The following is a 27,278-nucleotide window of genomic DNA, read 5'->3' on the forward strand; positions in this document are numbered from 1 at the left end:
TTTTGAAGTGTCTCCTTTCAATCCACTGTTTAAAAACTAAAAGAACATTATTTCAGTCTTTCAGCTTTTCCTTCCAGATGATTCTTCTTGTGTTTTTTAAATCTCCCGAAATAAAAAGCCCTAACTATACAATATTTCCTGCTTGTGTATTTCAACTTCACAAACTCATTACTCGGCTGTCACATATCTAAGGTCACTTATACCCTTTTCATCATAGGTTTGCACTCGACATTCATGTTAAAACCCTTGTAATCTAGCATAAAGCGTAGTTGCAAGCTAAAATCACTGGCCCACATGATCTTTACTCTCTGACATGTATTCACTTTTCCTAGAAGTATTACATTTTGTTGTATAACATGCATTTTTGTTTAAATTAATTCAGTTAACAGATCATTTTGTTGGACTGTCTGGCAAAACTGTTATCTGTCATTTCACCAGTCTGTATTCTGTCTCCTCCCAAAAACTGATTAATCATTTTCAGAAAGGGTAATCATCATCTATTTTTTTGGACTAGATTCGGCTCTTCTTACTCAGGCTGAATTAGACGCTCTTTTAAGGACATACGTTACTGTTCACAGCAATGTGTTATACTGTGCATGTAAGTATGGCAGAGTCTAACCCTCGACAGGGAAAGAATAACTTGTCTTTTTTTTTTTTTTTTAGCCTCATTCCATTTCTAGCAAACACACCTGTATCTCCCAAATAAACAGAGAAATAGAGAGTTCAGATGAAAAATTACAACTAACTGTTCACTTTGATTCACTACAGCCCAGTGTAAACTGCTACCAACAGTGTAAATGGTGCTAATAACAATGCACAGATATTAACAGTGTGGGTATTGGTGTGTTTGACTATATTTTCTTGGAAGCCACAGCTCTATCAACTTCAATCACTTCAGAAATTATGTAATTGTTTGTACAAGTGACAATAAATATGAAATATTAAAACCAATGACGTCAATCCCCCTCATTCTAAGAAATTTTTATCTTTCTATCCCAGATAAAAAACGACCCATCTCTTATGGGATAAAAATACAAGAAAAAGAAATCCTGTCTTTTGAAAAGCAGTATGCCAGATTTATGGTTAGAATATATCTTCTTGCAATGATACAGGCAGGTTATCAGGTCCATAGCTCTTACAGTAGCTCGTGAAGGTGGTTAATGACTGAAATGCTGTCACTGAGTCAGCTCCAACAGTTTGATTAGGAAGGATACTGCGCCTCTGAGCTACTTCTTATAAAAGCCACTTCTCACACCGTAAAGAAAGCCAGAGGAGGGAAAGCCTCTTACTACCGGCTAAGGGCTGAAGAAATGACTCCTCACAGTCAGAAACGTGTGGTGGCAGAAGTCTTTTTAGTATACCTTAGGCAGCAATTCTAATATATTGCAACAGGGAGTTTGCCATTCTTTAATCAATTATGATTTCATCTTTTCCCAGAAAACATTTATACTCATCTAATTTGTTTCTCATGTGTGTACAGTAGTTTTTAAAATTTACACCTACAGTTGCAAGAGCAGTTTTGTTTTACCCTGCGCTATTTTTTATGGTCTAGATATCATGGATGATTCAATCAAACTACACGGCCCTTTACACGTAACAAAAGTTCAGTGCATACATATTTCGGCAGTCTAATTTTCTCTACATATCTGCTTAAAGAAGAAAGAAAAATTAGCTGTAGCATTTACCTGTAGAAGGCTGGGGGAGCAGCTTCCCTCATTCCAAAGCTGCCCTGTTCGTTCTCAAGGTAATAGGGTACCTGTTGGCCGTGGTGATGGATGAAGGGTGAGAGCTGGGGCGCCGTCTGCAAGAATACCACGGGGCTTGGTGGGACATTGTTCAGTGAGTGAAATCCTGCCAAACTGCTGGACCCAAAGGACTCAGAAGTAGGGGCATAACTGAGAGTAGTAGAGCTGTACACAGGAGCGGTGGTAGCAAAATCGTAAGCGGTCCCTTCTGGGTAGTTGAAAACCCCTGTCTTGTTGCTCTCCACGTACATGTCGCTGAGCGATCTTTCCAGGGGGATCTTCAGCTGAGGTCTGCCCAGTGTCTCCAGCTCCGTGCCTTGGATCTGGTGCAGCAGGGTAACTCCAGAGGTTTTGGTGTGAAGGGTCATGGTCATTGCTAATGGCAGTGAGCAAGGAGCATATCTGCTTTTATTGTCAACAGCGAGATCGGCAGCTGGCAGTCCACCTAAAAAAGAGACCAGAACCTATTCTGAGGCTCAGCAGAAATCATGTTAAAGCAGCGCTGCACAGGTATTCATCTAATCTCAGCAAGGAGGAGGATACAATCAAACGCAGAGTGAGCACTGAAAACACACATTCCCCCTTTCTCTCTCTCTCTCTCTCTCTCTCTCTCTCTCTCTCTAACTTTTAAGTACTCCTCATCTGTGCTAATATGCATTACAAAGGTGCTGGCCACAAGCCAGGAACTCTTGCCTTGTGCTGACATTGGTTTAAACATCACTTCAGAAACAATTAGTTTTGGAGTTATACCAAATAATTGTCCCACTAAACGTTACTTTATTCTTACTAGTCGTTTAATTTTTCACTTCAGAGTAGCCAGCGCTCCACAGCGACTAACGGAAAAGAACGCTTAAATCAAACCAGGAAGACTAGTCCAGTGGTCAGCCAGATTACTGCCTTTTATTTCCTCAGCAGGCTCCAATCTATCTGTGTTTATCTCGCCTCCTGTTTGATTCATTTTCATGTTTGCTAGAAATATGTAATGTGTACGTTGCAATGACCCTGGTTAGGACTATGCTGTAACTGAGATATGGCAGCGCAGAATGTGTGTGCACACGCTTGTGTGTGTGTGTGTGTGTGTGTGTGTGTGTAACTAACCTCAGTCAATAAAACTAGCTGGCAGAAATTAAAGGATGTATGGTATCTATGTAGGAGAAAAGACTTAGAATATACTTCCATCAGTAATAACAATTTGCAGAAACTAACCTAAGTGTAAAAGTAACATTAAAAAGGAAAAGCTTTAGATTAGCTTATAAATTAGCTTCTAAATTAGCTTTATAAATTTCTGTCTGCTTCTTTTGAGGCTGGAAAATGATGAAACAAAGCATCATACAGACTTGATCACAGTAAAACCCTAATAGTTAGAAAAAAACGGTTTGATTACGTGACATGTGAATTGAATACAGGAAATTCTTTTGCTTAGTCCCATAAGCAGAAGCTCAGCAAACCTGAATTCTGAAATCAGACTGGAAAACCAAGTCATCTAAAATAATCAAAAGGGATCAACTTTAAAATAAACAGAAATGCTTCTCAAAAGTTATATTTAGAAAAAGGAGAGAGGACATAATGAAAAGGTGTGGCATGCATGCTTCATCTTGCAATCTTATTCCGTATAATTTTAACTTTGCATAAACCAGTTGTCTTGAACCAGCTAAAGGAAAACCTCCAAAATCTGTTTCAAGTTCTCCAGCATTATTGCTGTGGTCTGTGGTCCAGCCAGTGAAATAGGTTAATGCCAACCCTAAACACATTAATATAAGGGCTCCAGTTAGTATGGCTTGAACACTAGCAAAGCCTATGCTATACTTAAACAACTCCACAGTTATTCAGCTCAACCTTCAAAAGACTCAAGAAACTGAAAAACTCAGTATGCAGGTCACTAATAGCTTCAAGAAAACTCTACTGAAAAATTATTTTATTTTAATAACGCTATGTTTTTAGAACTACTAAAACAGCAAAAGTTATTTATATTTGCAAGGCTATGTTATAGTAATACGCATTTGTACCTCTGCATACACACAGCTAAGACAACAGCACACACATAAATATGTACTTGAAAGATTTCCTCACTCACCCACCCTCCCTACCCTGTTCAAATTTCAGACTGTAGACTTTGATCAAAGAGATAAGCCTGTTTAAATAACGCTGGACTAAACATGTTCCTAGTTAACAAAATAATAATCAGACAATCATACCCAGCAGTTCAGAAAGTCTTCGAAGAGTTATTCTGACAATATGCCAGGCAGTGTGAGAGAAAAAAGAGTGTGTGTGTATGTTTGCATAGAGTGGGCGAATGTGCATTTGCAGAGGCTCACCAAACAGCAAGCGAGCATAGCTCCCAGCAGCCAGGCTGCTGGGCTACACGGGCTGAACTGAATGGCAGTTACAAGTTTAAGGTCAGTGACTCTTACGGATTTCATTTTGTTCTTCAGGAATACATGGAAAAGGCATTTTCTCATTTGATACTGCATAACCTGAGAATTAATGTGAAACAGTCTGCCATAATAAGAGAACACCCACTTCCATAGTGTGCTGCATACAGCCTTTAAATTTTTATTTAAAACATTGTCTGATATGTGCACTATTTTAGAAATGCTATATTGACATGTAAAAAACCGCTACAGAATAGTAGCTATGCAAAAGAGGGAAGATACAAGGGTGCACGTACAGATTTGACTTCTGAGAGTACCCTGCGCAAACTCAGTGCTTCTTACATGCAATTTTTAAAAAATCCAATTAACTGTTTGAGGGGGGTTGTGTGTTTTAAGGGAGATCAAATTTTTTAAATTGACAGCATACACAAACAGCATTAAAATGCACTGTAGATTTAAACAAAAGCAACATTACTTCTGCTCTGTACCACTTTAACCCGAATCCCTGGGACCAGCTTTCCACAGGCCAGTGTGGAAAGTTACAGTCCTGCCCTCCAAAAAGGCTGAGCAATAGGTAGCTGCAGGATCATTGCAGCACATAGCCTGGTACACACATCAGAAAAAAATGTCAGTGTCACCATCTAGGTCTTGAGGCTTGGCTGGGCATCCCTATGGCAGCAACCTGAAACGTTTGGGTTAATTTTTTTGAGGGAAAAAACTGAGGGTGCAGGAAAGGGCAAGGACCGGGGGAGTGAGACAGGGGTGGTTAATCAAGCCAAATCCCAGGATGGCAAATTTGTGACTCTGCATACTGCATATTTTTTTAGATACAAAAAAGGTGAGAAGTTCTACAGCTTATCAAACAGGTTTATTTTCCTTGTCTTCTCTGAGGATGACTATCCTACTTCCTCCAAATTAACACACAGAATTTCACCTTGATTTAGAGATGGGGTTGAATATCTCCGCTTCTGGGCTCACCCCAAGAAATGAGATCTAAGTTTCTAAAACCTGGCCTTTGTGCTTAAAGGCCAGGACTTAATCCACCACCCAGTTTAATCATTCTGATCTACTAGATATCAAGTTTTACATGTTAGGAACATAATATGGAAATATGTACAGCATATAGCAATAATATTTGGTATTTTTCACTAGTAGATTCTTTTCAGAAACATCGCTACACTGAACCCCTTTTTATGTATGCCTTTAAACTTACGCAGGTCTTTAAACTTAGGCAGACTATCATCTGCCTCATTCACTGCATAGCTAAAAAAAAATGTGTAGTATCTTCAGAAACTAAATAAAAACGATATGCCAGACAGAGGTGTTCAAAAATGTTGAAATCTAGCTATTAAGCTTTGTTACTTTCCCCACTAATGTGTATTCTGTTGCAGCCAAGCCACTCCATATATTCCTCTCAACTTAAAAACAAAAAAAAAAAAAGGCCTGGTATTGTTTTGGAGTTACAAAGCCCATACACAACAGGAGAACACCATCTCCCCCTGCCTTCCTCACACCCTGACAAAATGTAGAGGTAAACTGATTCTGCAAACTTCAAAGATTTGCTAAATTTGTATCAGGGATAGATTGGTTCTTTGCTATATTTGTGAAGTTTAGGAATATACAAATAAAATCAGTGCTAGTTTTGATCCATCTCTAAACATAGAGTTTAAACAGGGAAGAAACAGGAAGAAAAGAGGCAATAGCAATCAATGAGTACGGAAAAAGAAAAGAGGGGACAGCCCGCTGTAACTGAGGAGCACAAAGTACGTGCTGGCAGGGAAGATCAAAGCATAAATTCCTTCTTCATGCACAGTGATTTTTAGTGAGACTGACTAAAAGATGAGTCTCTGAAACCGTGAAGATTTAGACATTATCGTTCTCATCGAAATGGGAAATGAACTGATTAAATAAATGTAAGTGGAGGATTAAATCCTGTGTTCCTTTTTTAAAAATATCAAGCTTTCTATTTTCTTTTTCTAGACATGTCAGAGCCAATGCCCAATTCAGATTTTGCAGAGTGAGGAATTCGCTTTAAACTACACTAATAAAATACAAAATGCAGAAAAATTAAAACTAAATCACATTTCTGTGCTAAATTTAAATTGTTTAGAGGTAGCATACAGTTAGATATGTTTCTGAAGGTAAACTCATTTCATTTCATTGATGCACACAGTTTGCTTCTAGTTTTTACACTGCTATCATCATCTTTGCTGATAACTGACTAGAGAGATCACATCAAATTAGCAGAGTCATTCATAGTGTGCTTTGGCTCAGCTGGACCATCAGTCCAGCACCCTCAGCAGGTAGAAACAGGTGGGTCCTGAATCAAATTCAAGATTCAACCATAATAGACAAGTTGAATATATTTTTAATTAAAATCCAGAACACAGCACAGAAACAAGAGGAGAAGTAGCCTCCTTCCACTGATAGCAAATAACATGACGTGATGCCAGCAAAACGGTCTGAGAAACAGAAAAAGGAAAAGAAAAGATAGCCAAAAACTATAGAAAATATTGCACTAGCTTATGAAAATAACCAAAAGAAGGCTTGGGGATTTCCAGGGCCATCATCAGTTTTCTTCTGACTAAGAGTCCTGAAGGCCAATCAGGGAATGCTAAAGGAACAAGTTCAATTTACAGGGAGAAAACAACAAAAAGAAATGGAGGAAAAAACAGCCTGAACATAAAGACCATTTCTTGATTCTAGAAAAGATAAAACAGCAGTTTGAGGGAAAGGGAGGTGAAAGTAAAAACAGTTGCTACATAAAAACTATTCAAATTATAGGAATCCTTAAAGATAGCAAAACTCCTAGTCCTATATTGTTTTCTTTTTTCAGCACTGGTTTCCAATTTTAGTAAGTATTCCAGCAGAAAATGGTAAACTCAGAACTGAGAAGGTATGCTATAAATTTTCCCTAAACCTGCTGACAGAGAGAGACCATAAACTTCATTGGTTCAGTTCCACAACTATAAAGATAGAAGTTTTTTTTAGCTGCTGCAATTAAAGAAGAATCTATTGCACATAACAGGAGGAACATTATGTTTTTCCAAGATTCCACTGTAGCATTACAGAGAAATTATGTTGTGTTTAGTCCAGTGAGGAAACTCCTCAAGATAGACAGTTGGAGAACAGCACCATCTACCCCACTGCTTTATAAATCTTCTCTGAAGAAGAAAAAAGAAAAAAAAAAGCCCTTGATACTGCTAGGCAGAGCATGAAGTATGCTTTAAAATTCCTTAGACTTTTAGTAGAGATAAGCTCTTCAATCTGTTATTGGGAGTTTATAACATTTAAATGTTTGCAAGTTGATAAGAGGACGTATACTGTTTTTTTCAGATAACTTACTAGAAAAAGGCATGGCACCAAAAGGCTGGACCCAAGATTCTTAATTCAAAATGTATATTTTAAGTTGGTTCTACAGTTAAACGAGGAGCTTCTGCTTTCACACAAGAACAGTTGCCTAAAATATTTTTTATCCCAAATAGGGATATTAGCATATATATTTATTAATTTACATGATTTAGATATATCATCAGCTTTGTTTGTACTTTGTGTGAGAAGGTCTGTTATACATTTTGTCTGAAACTATCTGTGTAATCAAAAGCAAAATTAGTCCAGGATGTTACCATAGCTTCTTGGTAAAGTATCCTTATGCTTTTAATTTTCAGGCTCGGTTTACAGCTATTTATGATAACATCAGATTTTAGCCAGTCAGGTGGAAATTCTCCATGCCAGTGATGAGCTCAGAGAGAATTATTTTATAAGTATCTAGGAAGAAATATTTTTTGTTTTCCCACCTTAAACATTTCTAGAAACCCCTTATTGAAATGAGAAACTCTTTTTGCTATAGCAAATGAGGTTTTTGGAGCAGAAACTTTGAATTTGGCAGGAAGGTGGAACTTAGTGTCACAAAACTGCCTTTTACTATTCCTCTGCAACTCCATCCATATTTGGCCAATGTTTAATCCCTTGAAAAATTACAAATTTCTAAGAACCAAGGCTTCTAAAAACTCTTTCCCAGCTGAGCCTGCTCTTTCCTCTCTCAGATCCTTGTCTTGACGAGACTGTGCCTGAAACTTCCCAAAAGAGTGACTGAAATGCTAGAGTCTGGGCTAGCATAGATCCAGAAAGACTTCCCCTTTAATCACCTTTCTGGGGCAGAGGGGGAGAGAGAGAGTCCAGGCAGCCTGAACACAGATTACAGTGGCAGTTATCATCCTGAATTCCAGTTCCCAGATGCACAAGCTGAACTTCCTGACATCAAAATGAGTCACCATCTTCCTTTTCAATTCAGCATTAGAAAGCAATGTCTAGAAACCTACCCTCTTCCTAAAGGAGTAGAAGACATGTTGTAACATAATTAGCTTGTATATTTCTCCAGCTTTTCTTGTACCTAAGAAAGATGTGAGAAGATAAGACTAAATAATTGTGTCCAACGCATACAGGATAAATGACTTACTACATACATAAAATCAGCCAAAATACCTGAGTACTCTGGACAAACTCAAAAGATCTTAGCAAATATTGATGTTTCAAAGGGTTAGCAGATATTTTCACACAGACAGATGGAAATGAAGAAAAAAGACATTTCTCTCCCAAGTAAAATGTTAACCAGTTGTGAACAAAGATATTCACTGGTAGAAAAGTGAAATTACAATCTTCTTATTTAACATTAAGCAACAATACTTGCTTAATCAGAAATGCAGCATCTTCACAGACCATTTCTCATAAACCTAGCGTCATTAAAAAAGGAATGAGTTCTGAAATGGATCTGGATCTTAGTATCCCATGCTCATATTCACTTATTGTGTTTATATTAAAGATAAAATGAATGGAGTGACTGATTTCCATGAGTTAACATTTCCAAATTTCAGCCTAGCAAGAAAACTGGGAAAGTCTTTAGAAAGAAGATAGCTTTGTATTTATTAGGATTGGGTTAAGGATGAGGCATCTTCAAAATGATTCATTAGTACCATGTCTAGGCTTCCAAAAATAGTCAGAAATGAGCCACAAGGTTAATTCCATTTATGCACTTATATAAAGGGTGACTGACAAATTTTGTCCGTGAGATTCAAAGCGTGAAAGAGCTGAGGACAGAATTTCAGTATTGCCTAGCTGGATGAGAAAGACTGCTGTTAAACAACAACTTTCTAGTTGCAAGAGGACAGTTTGGGGAAACACATGCTGAAACAAACTCCTTAAATCAAGGAATAAGAGATGTCGGAGGAGAGAGGTGGGAATGGTGTGGGAAGAAAAGGAGATTTGTATTTGAATGAACTGTTAGGAAACCCCAAGAAAAAAACTCATAAAAGCAGGCCTGCTTCCCCAATCTGACAGCATAAGTTTTGCACAAGAAACGACCCTTTAGGCATGAGTTAAGTATCCTAACTGGAAGAAGCCTCTTAGATACTATCTTAGGATGAGGAGCTATATGCACAGCTTTATTTCTGTTCGTGTGTCTTGTAACATTTGTAACTGTGCTACCTGTATTCCACATTTGTAAATTCTTGATTTAATTTAAACTTAACGTACTTTGATGGTGATTTCAGTCTAACTGGCACACATCCCAGTAACCCCTCCCTACAGAAGTGCTGTTCTTTAACTGAGATGAACTATTAGTATAACATATACTGTCGAAATACATTTCTTCAGATCACTTAAAGGATACCATGTTGTACCTCTGTTAAACTATTACAGATCAATTTGAATGTTAGTAAGGCAGGGATTAGCCAGGAAAAAAAAAAAAGCTTTTTAACCTGGAAGAATAGCAGTAGGGAGCACATAGAAACACGCTTCCTCCCCCTGCCTTTGCCCCCACACCTTCCCCTAGGGTCTTCCAGTGTTTCAGCAGGTTTACTTAGTGGATGCCAGCTCTGTTTGCTAATCAGTCAGTCTTATTTCATAATTAATTGGCCTCATTCACAGCATTATTTGCCAAGACTCGTTTCTCTGCCAAATGCTTGAACGTGCACTAAAGAGCAACAAGAGCTTTCAGGCCTTCAGGTTTAAACATGTACATGCAAGTACTCTTCTGCAAGTGCATCCATGGGCATGCAAAATATGCATGATGAAATCCTCTTCACGTTAACTAACCTCAGCCTCTGCTCAAATATTGCACTGTATTCTCTAAGTCTAAATTTTTCATCTCTCTTGCTGTAGTTTCAAGTTACACTGCAACAGATATCTACTGATTCAGTTTAAAAGAAAGACTACCAGTAAATTTTCTAGTACAATAAATAGGAGAAGAAAGAGTTCTAGTAGCTCAAATATGAAGCAAAATCTATTTCAGGTTGCTTTGTAATGTCTTCTTGAACTACCTGAAACTATCTGTTTGCAAATCATACTTGTATGCATGCTCAAGCACCATGATTCTCAGCAATCTCTTTCATTAAACATGACAGAGTTGGTCAGATAAAGTCTTGAGGATTTTGAAATGTCAGCAGAGAAGTTATATTATTGATAAATACTCTAGTGATAAATGTTGTATTACCACAGAGAACCACAGAAATAGTATGGGACATAATCAAGTATCATTTGTAAATACTAAATAAATGGGTCCAGCTCAGTTTTTCCAAAAGATCTACCTGCTAACTGGAGACGAACTAAAAAGAAATGCAAGTCCTTGACCACTTTATAATCTCCAGACTTAAAGAAGGCCTTTACCATGTTTTTACAGCTACATGGCACATAGGGGGAAGGGCATAAACTGTCAGTGTGACTTCCTGCCACCTTTACGTCCTTTTGGGCCCCCCAATGCAGGAAAGATAATGACATATTGGAGCAACTCTAGCAGGGGGGTTCCAGGCTGATCGGGGGCAGAAGCATATGGGCACATGGCATACAAGGACAGTCTGAGGGAGATGGGCCTCCTCAACTTGGAGAAGACAAGGTGAAGGGGAGAACTTTGCTGTCTACAACTCCCTGATCAGAGGATACAGAGAAGATGAAGCTAGAATTCTCTCAGAGGTGCACAATGACAGACCAAGAGGCAACGGACACAAGTTGGAATATGGGAAGTTCAGATTAGATAGTAGAAAGAAAACTTTGCTGTGTGGATGGTCAAATACTGGAACAGGATGCTCAGAGACTCTCCATCCTTGGAGGTGTTCAAGACTCAACTGGACAACTCCCTGAGCAACCTGATCTAACTAGACCTGCTTTGATCAGGGGTTTTGACAGGATGGCATCTGGGGAACTCTTCCAATCTAAGTTATTCTGTGAATCCATGAATCTAATACAAGGTTCTGCAACAAAATCTTCAAATAGGAGATATTAATTAGTTTCATGATGGTCTAGTTCTTCCCCATTCTCCACAGATGCCTGATTTCAAGATCATGGTCTCATCCCTTCTGCTGCTCTTTGATCAAGATGAGATATCTGTCCTTTTCAACTGGCCTGCTATTCTCCCTAAAGTAGGAACTAAGGACCTCCATTGGCAAAATTACCCTTCTCCTCAGTTCACCTACCCACTGGCCTGATCAATGTCTTAGAGTCTCATTTCCCTGACGATGCTACACATTTTCCTGTGTTCCCTCTTGGATATCAAGAACTGGCTTGTTATTGTCACCACAGGTCCAGCAACTACTACTGCCAAATCTGAGAGGCTCATCGCTGCTGCTGGTCACCCATCTGGCACACGGTCTAGAACAGGATAGTCAGCCAGCAAGTGCTCATTAAACGCGGTTGTGCCCAGCAGGGAAGGCATTGGCTGCAGTCATCCCATGCAGACCTCAAGTGAAATGGCAAATTCAATATCCTAGATAGAAAAAGGTGTGCCAGACGTTATGGGGAAAGAGTCCCTGAGGTAGTAACAGTTCACCAGTCCTTTGTTACTGGCAACGAGTATTATTTAAAACTTGCTCAGCAATTAACAAACTATTTCTTAATTCTAACACAAATTCAACCCTTCTTGAAGAGAAGTCTTATTGACAGTAAAAAGTTCCCTCAGATTCTTTTTAAGTAGCAGAAATGTATGAACTATTTTAAAAGTTGCATTTTTTGGAGCTAATTAACAGCTTCTTCCATAACAGTCATACTAAAGATATGCAGATCCAGGAAGATCTTGAAATAAATACTTATAACAAATTTTCTGATAATTTCAATTTAAAAAACAATTATAAGGACTGTATTTAACATATAGTCCCAAATAGCATTGTGCCATACCTCCCGTGTTACTTTGATTCAGTCACTGTTTTCAGTGGAGCTGATTATGATGAGCTAAGTTAAAAATGAGTTTAAGTGCTTTGCTGGATCAGGGCCTGAATCTCTGATCCTCACACACACATCATCTGTGACTATCAAAGAAGTCCAAAATTAACAACCACAGGGGTTATATTTCATTCTTTGGGAATAACTTGTGAACTTTCCAAAATTCTGTTTCTGTGATATAATGAATACTTCTCTTCCCAGAGAAGAAGTCCAATTTTAAAACTGACTTTATTAAAAAGACTACAGGCATGGTCAATGGAATCTGAACCAAAAAAGCAACGCAAAATGTTCATTTCTACAATAATTATTATTTGTACTCAGGAGAACGTAAGATCACCATCAGAAATTAGGTCCTCATTGTGCTAAGTTAGAACAAAGAATGTTTACTCAGTAGCCCAGATTTGAATGTCCAGGCTTATGCCAATGACTGAAAATAGCACCCTTCAAGAAAACGTTTCACCATTTCTTCACTAAATTCAAATAGGCCTGATAATGATCTCCTACTTCCATTATGAGGGTGCAGTTATCTAATAAAAGTAAAGACTGGTTTTCTAAACTCTAAAAAGAAGGTCTTTTGATCAAGCTGTCAAACAATTCAACAATTGCAAATATAAGAAACCTATGCAGCACTAATCAATTAGCACTAACAAACAGAAATTGTTCAAAAAATCAGGGAATTACAAAGTAGACAAAGATTACAAAGGACACTTGCAAACTGGCCATAATGTAAAATGAAGCATCACTCTATGGTACAGCTACTGCAGACTTCAGTTCTTGCCAAAACAATATGGAACATGAGCAAGAACAAAACCGTCCATCTTCAGTGTTATATAATCAGCATTACTCAAAAATGGGGTCACAATCATCTGTAGTACACTGTCCCAAGGGGATAAGAAACAAAACCCACCCAGACAAATGAAAAGTAAGGTAAGTAAGGTGGGGGGGGGGAACCCAACAACTAAGGCTTCTGGTTGGTGAAGGCTTTCAAAGCCACTTCTGTGCTTCTGTAGAAAGACAAAAAATGCATTGTCATCTGTCAAGTGGAACAAATAGGACCTTAGTGATTCAGTAACAGTTGTGCTCTCTTGGCAGATATTAGCTTGTTTGAGGCAGGGAAGATCAAAGAACATAACTGGATGCCAGCAACAAAAAAAAAAAAGGTCAAAGTTATTTATTATTTCAGCATTCCCCTATCTTTATTTGTTCTTCTACCATTTTCATTGTTTTATGCAACAAGATGGAAACAAGATGGAGGTCTTCCTGAAACAGAGCAGTCAATAGTTTAAGGAAAGGGTTCTTTTGCAATATAGACTCTCCTCTAAGTTCAGAAAACCATCAGAGCAACAGGTTTTCTATTTCTAAGAGGATGTGAAATACGCAGTTCCACATACACGTTTAGCACGACAATCTACAAGCCACAGAAGCAGCGGCTATTAGCCATTAGTAATGAATTGGAAAAAGGCAAAGAATGAATAGGAATCACTGGCATCTGGCATAAGAATACTGATATTTGATTTGGAACTATACAAAACCCAGGGTTAGCATTCAGTAGTTGCCATTTTCCAAGGAGGTGAGGTTACAGTTGAGAAACCTTTAAAAGCTGCAAACACTGCTATCACAACTTGTTACAGCTGTGGTACATTAATTTAAATTTAAAAGTAATTTGTTTTGCCTGGAAAAAAAACAATCAATCACAACTCATATTGTGTAACTGACACACTTATTTCTAATTTTTCCAAAATGAGATCTTGCCATAAGAAAAACTTCAGCAATGCCTTGCTGGTGCAGTGGGCAGATCTGCACTTTGCAAAGAAGAGTGATACAGAGACTCCCAAGCCCTCCTTATTTGCCTTGGCTCTGAAACGTGAAGCAATACTGCTGCCCCCATAGTGCCATACACAAGGTGATTAACTCCTCTCTCACAGCTAGCATAATGCTAATATGGTTATAGTGCTTTGTAGACCAAGTTACTGTCTCTGTACGGTGTAATTTATGAACTAATTCAGGCAATAATGCTGCAAGATTCTTTCTAGAGCCACACTCCTTTGAATAGGATGGGCGTGCTTAGAAAGGCCTCTTGACAGGAAATAAAACTGTTTGGTACTGTAGACTCCTTCCACTGTACTGATTTTGCTCCCCAGAGCACGAATAGTCCTGATATCATTTAGAGCTATATGAGCTAGTCACACACCTGGAGCCAGCAGCATGACGCTGCAAAGGGCACCAGGAAGCCTGGAGGTCCTTGTAAGGTGGTTGGCACCCAAAGGCCCGTATCAGCCACCCTCATCAGAGACGGCTGAACAATGTGGAGGTGACGGCAAAGGTACTGGCAGTGTTGTGAAGGAGTTTCCTCACTACTTCTCTTAGTGAGCAATAGGTGGATGAAACTCCTGGCTGCTTCTACTCTAGTAAAATACAGCGTACCTGCAGACACTCTTGGGCTCTAGAACACCATTGTCTGTGCTGTTGGAATATTCCTGGGAAAAAAATTGGCGTGCGCCAAGTAGCACTACCCAAACAATCCCCGAGCATGGCTGAGGTATTAGAAAATTCCAGGGACCAGTCCCATCAGTCAGTTTGCATCCATCCAGCGCTTTGAGGAAACTACTAGTATAGACACAGGCCATTCCAGGACAGTTGGTCAGCTGCCTAAATAATTAATCTTGAGTATATTTAATTTATGTTTATAAAGACAGCCATTGGCTTCTAAGTTTGATCCAAATAGCTTGGATTTCAACCTATTTGTTAGGTGCCAGAGTTCAAGAGCAAGCCAGACCATTAAAAGCCTGGGCACGCCTCGCTCTCAGCTGCTTCTGCATGACCTGAGCAGAAACAGAAGGTCCCCGGGTACTTTTGGTCTCAACCAGCCAGAAGCGTTTGCAAGGCGCAGGGGAAACACACCCTTGCTTCAGTGTTCAAGGAATTCAACTTTCTGAAAGCCAACCTGGAAAGCCAACCTGGGATACTTGTCGAAGCTTTAAGAGTAATATAATCGTTTTACAATACACCTGAACTGATTTAGTGGTAAACTGTTGACAAAGTGGTGGTATTGCTCCTCCCACCTTTGCATTTCTGCCTCTTTCCATGCTCCCAGTTAACTTGTAGAGCTAAGCTAGCAGAAAGCTTTTGGTTGTTTCCCGAAAAGTGAGTGTTGTGCTAATGTAGGTCCTGAGCCAACTCAGGGGAAGCTGCAGGAGCCCACGGCCAGCATGGCAGAATGGTACCACTTTTTTCAGTAGCAGCCCGCCGCTAGATTAATTTAGTAGTACTGTAAAAGTGTGCGCAAAGAGAACAAGCCAAAGCAGAAAGGAGGCAAATTGCCAAAGGGACATTTGTCCACCACAACATTCACTTTGGTCATATGAAACTGAAACACATACACCATGGATTAAGTATACCTATTACGTGATTTATTTATGTTCTATTATCTCTGTTATCCTCTGTTCTCCTTAATAAATCCTTTTATGTAGAATTCAGTGTTTGCAGAAAAAAAAAGTTTCTGCTTAAGACCCCCTGAAAAAAGTAAGTTGTTTTTCAGAAGTTTTTATGAAGCCACTTAGTTCAGTTTTTCCACGTTTCTCTGTAAAATCCATGTAATAAAATAAGTCATTTTGAAGAGGAACTTCTAAATATTTGAAGCTGCATTTCAATGTTGGTGAAAAATAATAAATCTAATAACTAGTAAGATTATTTGACACAATTCCACAGTGATACTGAGGCCTGATTTTTTTTTAACTAGAAGGTAAATTTTTTTCTAGAATATATGTACTTGTCCTTGCTTTACACCTTCCTACGGTCACTGTTCATTAACCCAAAGTGTTCCAATGCTACAGCCTGAACTCCAGTCTGCAAAATCTGCACCGCACAGAAAGCACATGCATAACATCCATAATTACTCACTTCAGACTACTTCTAAACTTTTACCAACTGTCACTGGAATATATTTCAGTATTCTAAACAACAGAATAAATACTACATAGCATTTCACCTAACTGGAAGCTGGTGCAATAAAACGTACCCCAACAGAAAGCCACATGTTGCAGTCTTCATATAGAAAAGAACTGCTAGAACCTCGTTTCTAACTCAGCCTGGCACACAGTATACTTCAACAATGTATTTGGAGGTTGATGTAAAACTTACTGTTCTGATGCAAGATTTTATCCTCCAGTGCTCACAGTCTCGTTTTGGACAAAAATTGGTTTGTTTTCTTGTACATACCTTTCAGTGAACCATTTTTCTTATCGTGTTTGAGAGACTGGTCAATTGGATTTCTATGTATAGTTCCGGAATATATTTACTGAGATAGGGATTTTAGGGCAAATATCTGGAATTTACTTGAACATGTGCATTTCTTGAGCTTATCCCATAAATCAGTTGTATTTCAGAAATGAGACATGAGTTAAATTTCCCGATATGAAATAATTCAGCTATGCTTAACAATATTCTCACAGCAATTTCAAATAAAACGTGGAAGTTATGTTTGCTCTGAAGACTGAAATGGCTATCAGGCTACATTTTGAATGATATTTGAAAACAACTGGTTATCAATCCCCAGTATATTTAAAACACTCATCTCCAACATCAGTGCCTGTGATCCAAGCTCCAAAATTTTCCAGCATATAAAATATGATTTTTCCAGTGGAAATTATAGTTTCATGACTTTGGATACAGCTGGACACAACTCATGTTCCCAGTGAGTTCAACCTGCTCTTCCCCATGTGGTGGTCTTAACCTGTCAATCACTCAGGAAGTGTGGGTTAGATGAGTGGACGGTGAGGTGGCTTGAGAACTGGCTGGATGGCCGAGCTCAGAGGGTTGTGGTGAATGGCGCAAAGTCAAGTTGGAGGCCTGTGGCTAGTGGTGTCCCCCAGGGGTCAGTCCTGCGTCCAGTCTTGTTCAATATATTCATCAATGACCTGGAGGAAGGGACAGAGTGCACCCTCAGCAAGTTTGCTGATGATACTAAACTGGGAGGAGAGGCTAACACACCAGAAGACTGTGCTGCCATCCAGAGGGACCTGGACAGGCTGGAGAGGTGGGTGGAGAGGAACCTCATGAAATTCAACAGAGGCAAGTGCAAGGTCCTGCACCTAGGCAGGAATAATCCCATGCACCACTACAGGCTGGGGGCTGACCTGCTGGAAAGTAGCTCTGCAGAGAAGGACCTGGGAGTGCTGGTGGACAACAAGTTAACCATGAGCCAGCAGTGTGCCCTTGTGGCCAAGGAGGCCAATGGGATCCTGGGGTGCATTAGGCAGAGTGTTGCCAGCAGGTCGAGGGAGGCGATCCTGCCCCTCTACTCAGCCCTGGTGAGGCCTCACCTGGAGTACTGGGTCTAGAGCTGGGCTCCCCAGTACAAGATACACATGGCACTACTGGAGAGAGTCCAGCGGAGGGCTACCAAGATGATTAGAGGGCTGGAGCATCTCTCCTAGGAAGAAAGACTGCAAGAGCTGGGCCTGTTCAGCCTGGAGAAGAGAAGATTGAGAGGCGATCTCATCAACGTGTACAAGTATCTGAAGGGGGAGTGTCAAAAGGATGAGGCCAGTCTCTTCTCCGTGGTGCCCAGCAACAGGACAAGAGGCAACGGGCAGAAACTGAACCACGGGAAGTTCCACCTAAACCTGAGGAAAAACTTCTTCACCGTGAGGGTGGCAGAGCATTGGAACAGGTTGCCCAGAGAGGTGGTGGAGTCTCCTTCGCTGGAGATATTCAAAACCCATCTGGATGTGATCCTGGGCAATATGCTCTAGGTGACCCTGCTTGAACAGGGAGGTCGGACTAGATGATCTCCAGAGGTCCCTTCCAACCTAAACGATTCTGTGATTCTGTGATTCTTCAGGATTAAATAACTTAAAGCATACATTTACACAAAAAATAAAAGCAGTATTACAAATCTACACCTGCTCTGTGAGAAAATGGAAATGTATGTCAAATGCAGATGGCTGCTCATTTTATCTGAAGTATCCCAAACTTATAAAACCACCCTTGATAAAACTGAATGGCCTTTATCTAAACGTAAAAAAGTAACTGACAAATTTTCATTATGAACATGACTGTGTCCTCACTTAAATCAATGAATAAATAATCCCTGTAAAAATTAATATGATTATTTATGAATATATTTTCACCACTGCTAACTATGTTTAAATAAAACAGTCATCTTTATTAAAAGAAAAAAATCCAAGGCTAAGTAATGTTATTTTATCCTATTTCTGCTGTGAAATATTGATTCTGAGGAATCAGTGGAGCAAATGCTAAAACAAAGCCTCACTGACACAATTAGCTATTGATTTTGTGACTCCCACTTTAGAATCTCCCACTGATTGCTTACATTTTATGAATCTAAGCAAAAAAAAGAAAAAAAAAGATACTGCAGCAGCAGTGTCTGAACTTCAGCAAGTTGAATGATTTCATTATTTTCAGTGCTCAGTTTTTCTGCTTTGAAGGGATAAACTCTGCCATTTATTTTAATTTCCCTTATGTTGTCAGTAATGGCTAGGGATATGTTACAACATCTCTAGCCAAAAGAATATTTAACTTCTTTTGCTCTTATAGTTGAAAGTCTATGCAGCAAAACAGAATGATCCTACCATTTTAAGGGCACGGTAGATAAATGTGTTCATTTTACAGAGCAGCAACAGAATATATCCATTTGCACTTCATGCACTCTTACTTTAATAGATACAGCACCTTTAAAAACACATTTGGCAAATAACAGACTATTGTAAAATACTGTCAAAGGCATCACATTTCAAAAAATAATTTGGAGACAAGACTACCAGATCTTGTAGCATTTTTTTTTTATACCTAAATATGTTTAAAAATATCAACCTGGATTTGAGTGCTTAAAAGGATTTATAGTTACAAAACATGTAATAAATAAAACAGAGACTATAGCTTTGCTAGCACTCAACAAAAATCCTGAAAATAGCCAAACCATTCTATTACCTTATATTTTTCAGCCTTCCTAAAATCCCCCAAAGCACACTTGCAATAGGACTTGCAGGTCAAAACATTTGGCCTACACAGGACTGAGTAATTTATTTCTTATTTGGGATCAGTTACTTAATAGTAGCTTCATGTCACCAGCTTCCTTTCTCCTAGGCCAAAGCAGCTCCATTAGCATTTCTGGTGAAGTATTTTCTCAAGGGAAGTTTCATAAGCTCACATTGCTTAAAAATATAACTCAGAAAGAAGCAATCAGAAGAAGAACACATAGTGTGGAATTATCCTAGTATGAAACTTTCAATGCTATAATCTCATCTCAAAGAGATGGAAGCACATATAGCATCACAGAAATCTACCTCCAGAAGAAGTGGTTATTGCCTTCAAGGCAGAAACCGATGGAGCAAAATTAACGTTGATCAAAATTGCGGCCTGATCACCTCACAGCAGCTGAAGATCTTAAAGCCACTTTCAAAATTATCATCTCTTCAAGCACATGGTGAGAAGTACATATCTACAACTAAATAACTCGTAATGCCTGTCACTGCATCATCCCAATTGCTTTCCAGAATCTTTGAGTTCCACATGAATATCGTTTTAAACTCAAGCCACATGTTCAGATCTTACTCCACTTACAGCCAGTCATTAGTTAAATTATTTATGCCAACAGGAGAAAAGCATCAGTTGAATAACCAGTACATTAAGGGAAACCAGTGTAACAAGAAGTAAATATCTTCTGATGTAAAGAGTCACAAAATATCATTAAAAACTTTTATATGTGTAACAGATCTACAGCATTTTGAGTGCACCAATTAGCAATGTTAAAAGCTGTTCAACAGACTTAGCTTTCTGTATCTAATGTCTACAAACTCTTCTTTTTCTTCAGAATTCTGCATCAGCTTATCAGGAGAAAGGCAGACTTCTGAAACTGTGCAATCAATTAAAAAAAGGTCTGGATGTGTTTATTGTACAGATGAGACGTCTTGGGAAAAAGCAAACAGAACCAGTCTGGATGGCTGGCTTTGTCCGGATTACTTTGAGTAATAGTTAAGCAAATGTGCATTACATTTGTTTTAGTGGCTACCAAATATCCTTGCAAAAACTTCAAAAATATATCCTTTCATGGGTATATCACCAGATCAAGTTAGTAGTCCTTGCATTTGGGACTAAAAAAGTTCCTTCATGAACAAAGCTCCCTCCATGAACAAATACCATACAATCCACATACCAAGCAGTCTGGTATGTGTACATTTAACAACAGTCCTTTTGAGTGCAACTCTGTAGCCTAAACATTGCCATCGAGCATCATCCGAGATCCTCTAGGACAACCAAGACAGTGTTGGACTGGCATATATAATCCTGTAGCTAGACGAGACCTATGACCTCTGGAGCAGCTGGAGATCAGACTGAACACTCTAAGGCATGTCAGTCACCCAAAGGAGACATGACTGTCTGGGCAACTGGCAGTTCCATCTCACAGGCCATCATGCTACTATAGATACACATATATATACACACACACATATATATGTCTGCATATGTGTACATATATGTGTGTGTGTATGTATGTGTGTATATCTCAGAGGTTTGCATTTTGGGGACAAAAGCTATGAACTCTTTCACTGATGCTTTAAGAAGAGAACAAAACATGAGTTGGAATAATTTGCCTGAGTTGCTCACACATAAACACAGGTAAAAGAAAAATATTCATTACAGCAATCAATTCACCTTAAGAATCTCTCTGCCAGCATAATAAAATGCATTTGTATATTTTTTGATAAAAACCTTTATTACCTATATTTTTCCTATTTGTACTTTCCGGTTAAGCGTGGCCCACAAAGACTGGCAGGGGTAATGCAGACTGTGTTCCTATTTGGCAGTAAGATCTACCTTCTACTATATGCTTTATTAGCACTTCTGATATGGAACTCCTAATGGATTTCAAATATATATTTTCTATGCAACTCCTTCCTCATCAATTACCAAAGACAGCATTATAAAACATGAACAAAGAAAGATCTCTACCCAGCTTAAAAAAAAAAAGACAGTAACACTTCAGTATTTTCAAAAATGTTTTGGTTTCTGGAATAAATATAACCATTAATAGTTTTTCAAATGAACTTTGTTTTCTTTTTTGTTTTCTTTTCTTGAAATTCAACAGAGAGTTCTGTTCTATAGTCTTTTCATTTCATGAATCAAAGGCAGAATAAAAGCATTAATTCTACTTTTCCAGGCTACCATCAATGTTTTACATCGAAATATAAACATTGATTCATATTCCCTTTGTAGACTTACCAATCATCCACAATTGACTGAAAGACTCAAAAAAAAAGAAAATGTGGTCAATCTACCAGCTCCTCAAAGTGAACACAATACTTAGAGTGTTTGAAACACCAAGAAAGCTGAGATCCATTGGCACTATATGACTTGAATTCAGTATATGGAGGAATGTGAATAAAGCAGGTACAAAGGTTTGCGGAAAAGTAAAATATCGAGAATTTGAAAATTGAAACCTAATTTGAAACCTCTACTCAATGTTGTCCACATGGGTTTGTAGAACTATTTGCAAGAGCACAGACAGTTAGCTAGAAACAGAACAGACGAAGGTGACTGGAAATCGTCTGTGGACAATTTAGAAGGAGCGCTCTGAGTATGTCTAGCATGTATAGCAAAACAAAAAAAGAAGCCTTAGGAAGAGTAAGTTGTTCATTTTATTTTATTTTAAAGTGATGAAAGTATGAGTCGAAGCAAAACTGTAGCCTTTGGGTTAGAATTTTCCCTGGGAGAAACTTGCATTTTGGTCCTGCTCCCAGAATGATTTGTGTTTTATTCAAAATCTGTTCTCATATAATATTCATAAAATAAATTTTAAATTAACAATGTAATATGCAGCCTCAAAAACCAAGAAGTCTAACAGTTTCACTTGTGGTCTGTTTGAGCTCTAATAGCTACATGTAAAGTATATATGAAGGACCTATAGCAGCAAGAGAGAAATGCAGGTTCAAAAACCTACTGTGGACAGAGTACATGTAGCCATCCGTTGCCAGCGGTAAGTCGAGGCTCCTGCTTATGGAAGAGACAGAGACTGGAAAGAATCGGGAGCCAACTAAATGCTCTGGTCATTAGATACAGAACAAGATTTATGCTTATGATAGCCCTCTCTGGGCCCATCCTTCCTTGAATGCATATTTAAGTGTGAGGTCAAAGAAACAAGCGTTCCCACATTCTCATTATAGTCCTGGATGACAATGCATACTCACACATGCAATCTTTCATTCAAAACATAGCAAGGCAATTACACAGTGTTCTAATGTTTTCTGGGGGGAAGGGTTAAGGTATTACATTAACATGAATTATAGCTTTCCAACTCAGAAATAGAAACTATTTTTCACTAGATTTCTCTTCACTAATGATTACCTTTCTGCCAAATTTTTAACTAGTGTTTATTTTTATGCCCAAACTACCAGGAAAACATTAATATTTTGGTGAGTGAGAAAAACAAAGGAATTCTAAAGTGAATCTGCCACATCACTCAGAACTTAGCTCAGTTTTATATTTGTCCATATAATTGCAGACCTCAGTTGATATACCATAAAAGCAGTAGTCCAGTGCCATAATACCATGAAAAGCAATGGTTAGAGTCCTGTTAACTTGTTTACTTATCCTCACTAAAGTATGCTACAGTAATTCATAAAAAACATTCATCATGAGGTTCTTTTGTGCCCGACACATCCAAAGGTTTTCACTTCCCTGTGTCCCAGTCTCACATACGTCCTGTAACTATGTAATATCCCACCCAATCTCACGTTAAAATGTATAAGCTAGCACTAACCAGTGTCCTCAAAACTGTTTAGAAATATTAAATAGAAGCAATACCTTTTCTTGTATGACACAGGGAAGTTTAGCAACAGAGCAGGCTTTCGCCTAGGACACAGAATTGTAATTTCTAGCTTCCTGATCTACCTATGCAGCATTTCCTCACTGAATGTTATTTATCAATAAACCGCATGTCTCAAAGCCCACTTTCAAGTACAATTGCAATATTTTGTAGGATCTGAACTTCTGACAAAACTAAGAAATTTGGAGCAGAAACAAGGCAAGAACTATGAAATTACTATTCCTGCCAGCCAATATTGTATTATTCCTACCAGCACCAGCCAATGTTATATTATTCCTGCTAGTAATAATATTCTTTGCTGTCCAAAGGTGGCAAATACCCATGGGAATGATTTCTATCAAACAGACAAGAAAGTCTACAAGACGATACCCCTGTACTGTAACTCAGACTTCTGTCTCAGCATTTCACTGCAAGTTCTGCAGCTGGAACAGATGTAATTGCATTGAGAAGTGGTAGAATTAGTCAGAACAGTCTGAAAGTCACTCTAAGTGGCTTAATAAATAAATAAATATTTTCCCCAAAGACATATTTTCCAATTGTGCAATTTTCTTATTGCAGCTACTTAGCAACAGCAGTCATTTTCCATACAGGAATCCTCCTGGTACATTGTAAGAGCCCCATGCAAACTTGCATATACACTATTCATTATTCTGAATGCACAAGTGCAAAAAGGTATGAAGTTCAAATTAACAGTTTATTATTTGGCAAGTCTTGCAAAATATCTTTTTGCCTGCATTCCAGGCACAATTTTACATTACTAATCAGAATTGACCTCTCTTGATATAAAAACAAAATTCTAAAAATCTACAAATCACTGAAATCCTTTCTTTGTCGCTGCCTTCAGCAACATTGGGAGCCACAGTGAAGTACAATAGCTCTGCAGCCATTTCAGAAAACATTTTCTATTATCCTAGTTAGAATAATTGATCCAACATTACAAATGTCAGACACTTGCCTTCCCTAGTATGTCTGACAAGTCCAGCAACAGTGGTACTTTGGGAAGAACAACGGAATGTTTAGAAAATCTAATGTGTACCACCATACCGCTGCATCATCAAAATATACCTACTGCAAGATCAAATCCGTTTCTAGTTCATTATCATTCAGTAGCATTGTGGTTAGTCAAAGATGTTAATTAAAATCTGGCTGCACTGTTAAGCCCCATCTGTTCTCCCTTCCTTTCTTACCCTATTGGGAGATTGGTTGGAACATTCATAGCCACAGGAACAAATTATGACCTGTAAAGATGGGCATCAGATTAATACAGGAATGGGTACAGCGTGAAGAAAGATGCATTGCTACTGTGTAATGACTGTGAACCCAGTTCAGCAAAATCTTTAAGCACGGGCTTAAATTTCTGCGAAAGTTCTTTAAAGCCGTTGTCAAGGTTTGAAACTTTGATAAGACCGAGATCCTGCACTCTCTTAGATTTTCTTTCCAGACTTTCAAGTACTCACTTTCAAGTAATTTTTGTCTCCATTCTTCAGCTTTTCAACATCCTTTTAAAATCACAGATAAATAAAATGGTATTTCTCTGCTGGTATACTTAGAGCACCCTTCTCAATCTTTCATGCTGTTTCCCTGTTTCAGCATCCAAGGATTGCATTATCTCTTTTTGTCACAATATTGCACAGGCAGATCATGGTTGCTTGGTTCCCTCCATGTTCTTTTCAGAACCATTATTTCCAGAGACACAGGATAAGATTATAATAAATACAACATCCACTCGGCTCATTCTGTGATTCACCTCCAAGGTCCTGTTTCCCTGATGGACTACAGCGTTGTACTTCTGAGCTCTTTCCTGGGATCCCCACTGGAGTGATCCAACCAGTTCAGAACAACAACTGCAAATACTATGAGATTTCCCAGGAAACCCTAGCACAGCTGACAGGCTCATTTGTTCTAGGGTCTGCTTCAAATAGACAGTATGGATGCGTACTCTGCTCAGCTTTCCCCCTCCAGAGCAGCTCTACCCCGACACAGAAGGCCTTGCATCTTCTTCACTTGAGACCCAGCCCAAAAGGCATATCCTTATCACTCTGATACACTGGTACCTTCATTTTCTGGGACATACATAACAAATTACAATAATAGTGCCTCAGGGCCACGTAAGTGGCATGTATTCCTGGTGCTATGCGGTATGGGTGCAATCAGCTCACTCTACAGAGGGCTGACCTTCAGTTTGCTCATTGGTGCAGTCCACAAAGACAATATGGGCACAACCTAAGGTGTTATTTACTTTTGAAGAGATGAGTCATTGTGTAATCCAGTACAAGAAAACAAATTTACATGGAAAAATACTGCTGCTACTCCAAAACATCTAGATGAATGAAATTTCTTCCTTGCCAATGGAAGCATACTGAAAAAGCGATACAAACTGAATTTGGAATTAGGTTGAACAAACTTGTCTACAAATATGCTTGTCTCTACTTGATTACCAATCACTGTGAATAGGAAAACTGAATATCATAATGCTCCTTACACTCTCCAAAATGTGGCAGGCTTTCACTTAGAAGACAATACTAAAATATTATCGTCATGATGACGTTTCAATGACTGGAGAGAATGAATAGAAACATGCAAAAACTGGCCCAGAATTAATGCTTTCGGCAGACAAAGCAGGATATCACCGCTGCAATGCCCCTGCAATCAGCATTTATGACACAGAATATCCTGAACATTGGTGTAACAGTCACTGTTGACAAGGGAAAAACATAAGTGAAACAGCACATTGCTTTAAGCTAATTCATTCTGATCACCTTGAAGACAGTAGTGGTTTGGCTTCTAACTTCAGCTGGAACTTTTTAAGATCTTAAAAGTGAAAGCTAGGAAACCACTCTGGCGCTAGCAATGTTGGTTACAAAAGCATGAATTAGAAAAATAACATTCTCTGGAAATGCTGCAAAAAGGGAGACATTTGTATACTAGCAGATAAAAGCTGGCACTCATTGAAAATATATGACAATCACTACCATTTGAAATACAAATTCTGAAAAAAAAAATAGACATATTTAATTGTCCATTCAGAAAAATTGTGGAACTGTTGTTCTAGTATAACCCCAGGCTAATTAAGCCAAATCAAAATAAGGTAATTTTACTGGAGTAGGAGGGAATGGATTAGAGAAGATCATCCATGCAAAGACTTTAATCAAATGACTGCAGAAGAAAACAACTATTTAAGTAAGATTTCCAGGTGTAGACAAACTCACAGAAAAGCTAACATAGTAGAAAGTTCTGGGTAGTCCACTGTAGGAAAACAGTGAAATAAAAATCACTACCCCTGGTGCAGAGAGGGTATAAATAAAAAAGTAATAAGCTCAGCTATTTGGTATAGGAAAAATTAGGAATGGGTAGATGAGTTACCTGTGCTTACCTTTGATTTTACTACTGGAAATGCTATCTAGGAGGATTTAGTTTCAGGATATTCTGATTATAGTGTATTGGAGGAAAACTGAAAGTCACAAAGATGGATCATAAAACCAGCGTAAGTACAGAAAATGTTATAATGTTCAAGTAATCATTTCAGTACTTAGCTATCAAAAAGTCTACTTGCTATTGCTGTACTAATTTTATATTCTGAAGTGAAATGGTATTTGAACAATCAGTTTCAGCCTTCATTTGGAGAGGGCAAAGAGGGGCTAAGTCATAGATAACCACTTGTTAACCTAAAGGCTGGTTTGCAACAGGAATCTTCTACACCTAGAATAAATAAATCTTGACATCTAAGAATATTGGTCTGAAGGGACAGCAAATTTGTAAAAGTAAAAAAGATCTTAGTGAACACATTGCACAATGTATCCTTTTCCAGTGCTTTCAAAAGAGAAAGCAAACATTAACAAGCATAGAAACATAGATTCACAGAGGAGGGTAGTCAGCCAACACATCTGGATTTATGCCAAGAGTCTGCATGACAAAAAGGAATGGAGAGTAAGAATTTGTACAGATTCAAAGCTGTTGAATGAAGCAATGAAATGGGAAAGATTTGTGTTTTATGTATTAGACAAATGTTGCTCTGAAATTAACTGAAGCCTATACATTTTTCTCACTCAAAAATCCCCTATGGTTTTGGCATATACTTCTGCCTCGTGACAATGTAGAATTAATTAA

General features: G+C 38.5%; 1 protein-coding gene across 6 annotated transcripts in view; it reads right to left on the reverse strand.

Annotated features, from left to right (window-relative positions):
- ESR1 (estrogen receptor 1) overlaps positions 1 to 27,278 on the reverse strand; it is a 209,006-nt gene that overhangs the window by 128,955 nt on the left and 52,773 nt on the right. For all 6 annotated transcript variants that reach the window (XM_068938694.1, XM_068938693.1, XM_009668702.2 and 3 more), the window contains one exon: positions 1,686 to 2,190. In XM_068938694.1, the coding sequence (XP_068794795.1) occupies positions 1,686 to 2,190 (505 nt within the window). The remainder of the gene's footprint in view (positions 1 to 1,685; positions 2,191 to 27,278) is intronic.

The sequence above is a fragment of the Struthio camelus genome, chromosome 3 (genome assembly GCF_040807025.1).
Source record: "Struthio camelus isolate bStrCam1 chromosome 3, bStrCam1.hap1, whole genome shotgun sequence".
Classification (NCBI taxonomy): Eukaryota; Metazoa; Chordata; class Aves; order Struthioniformes; family Struthionidae; genus Struthio; species Struthio camelus.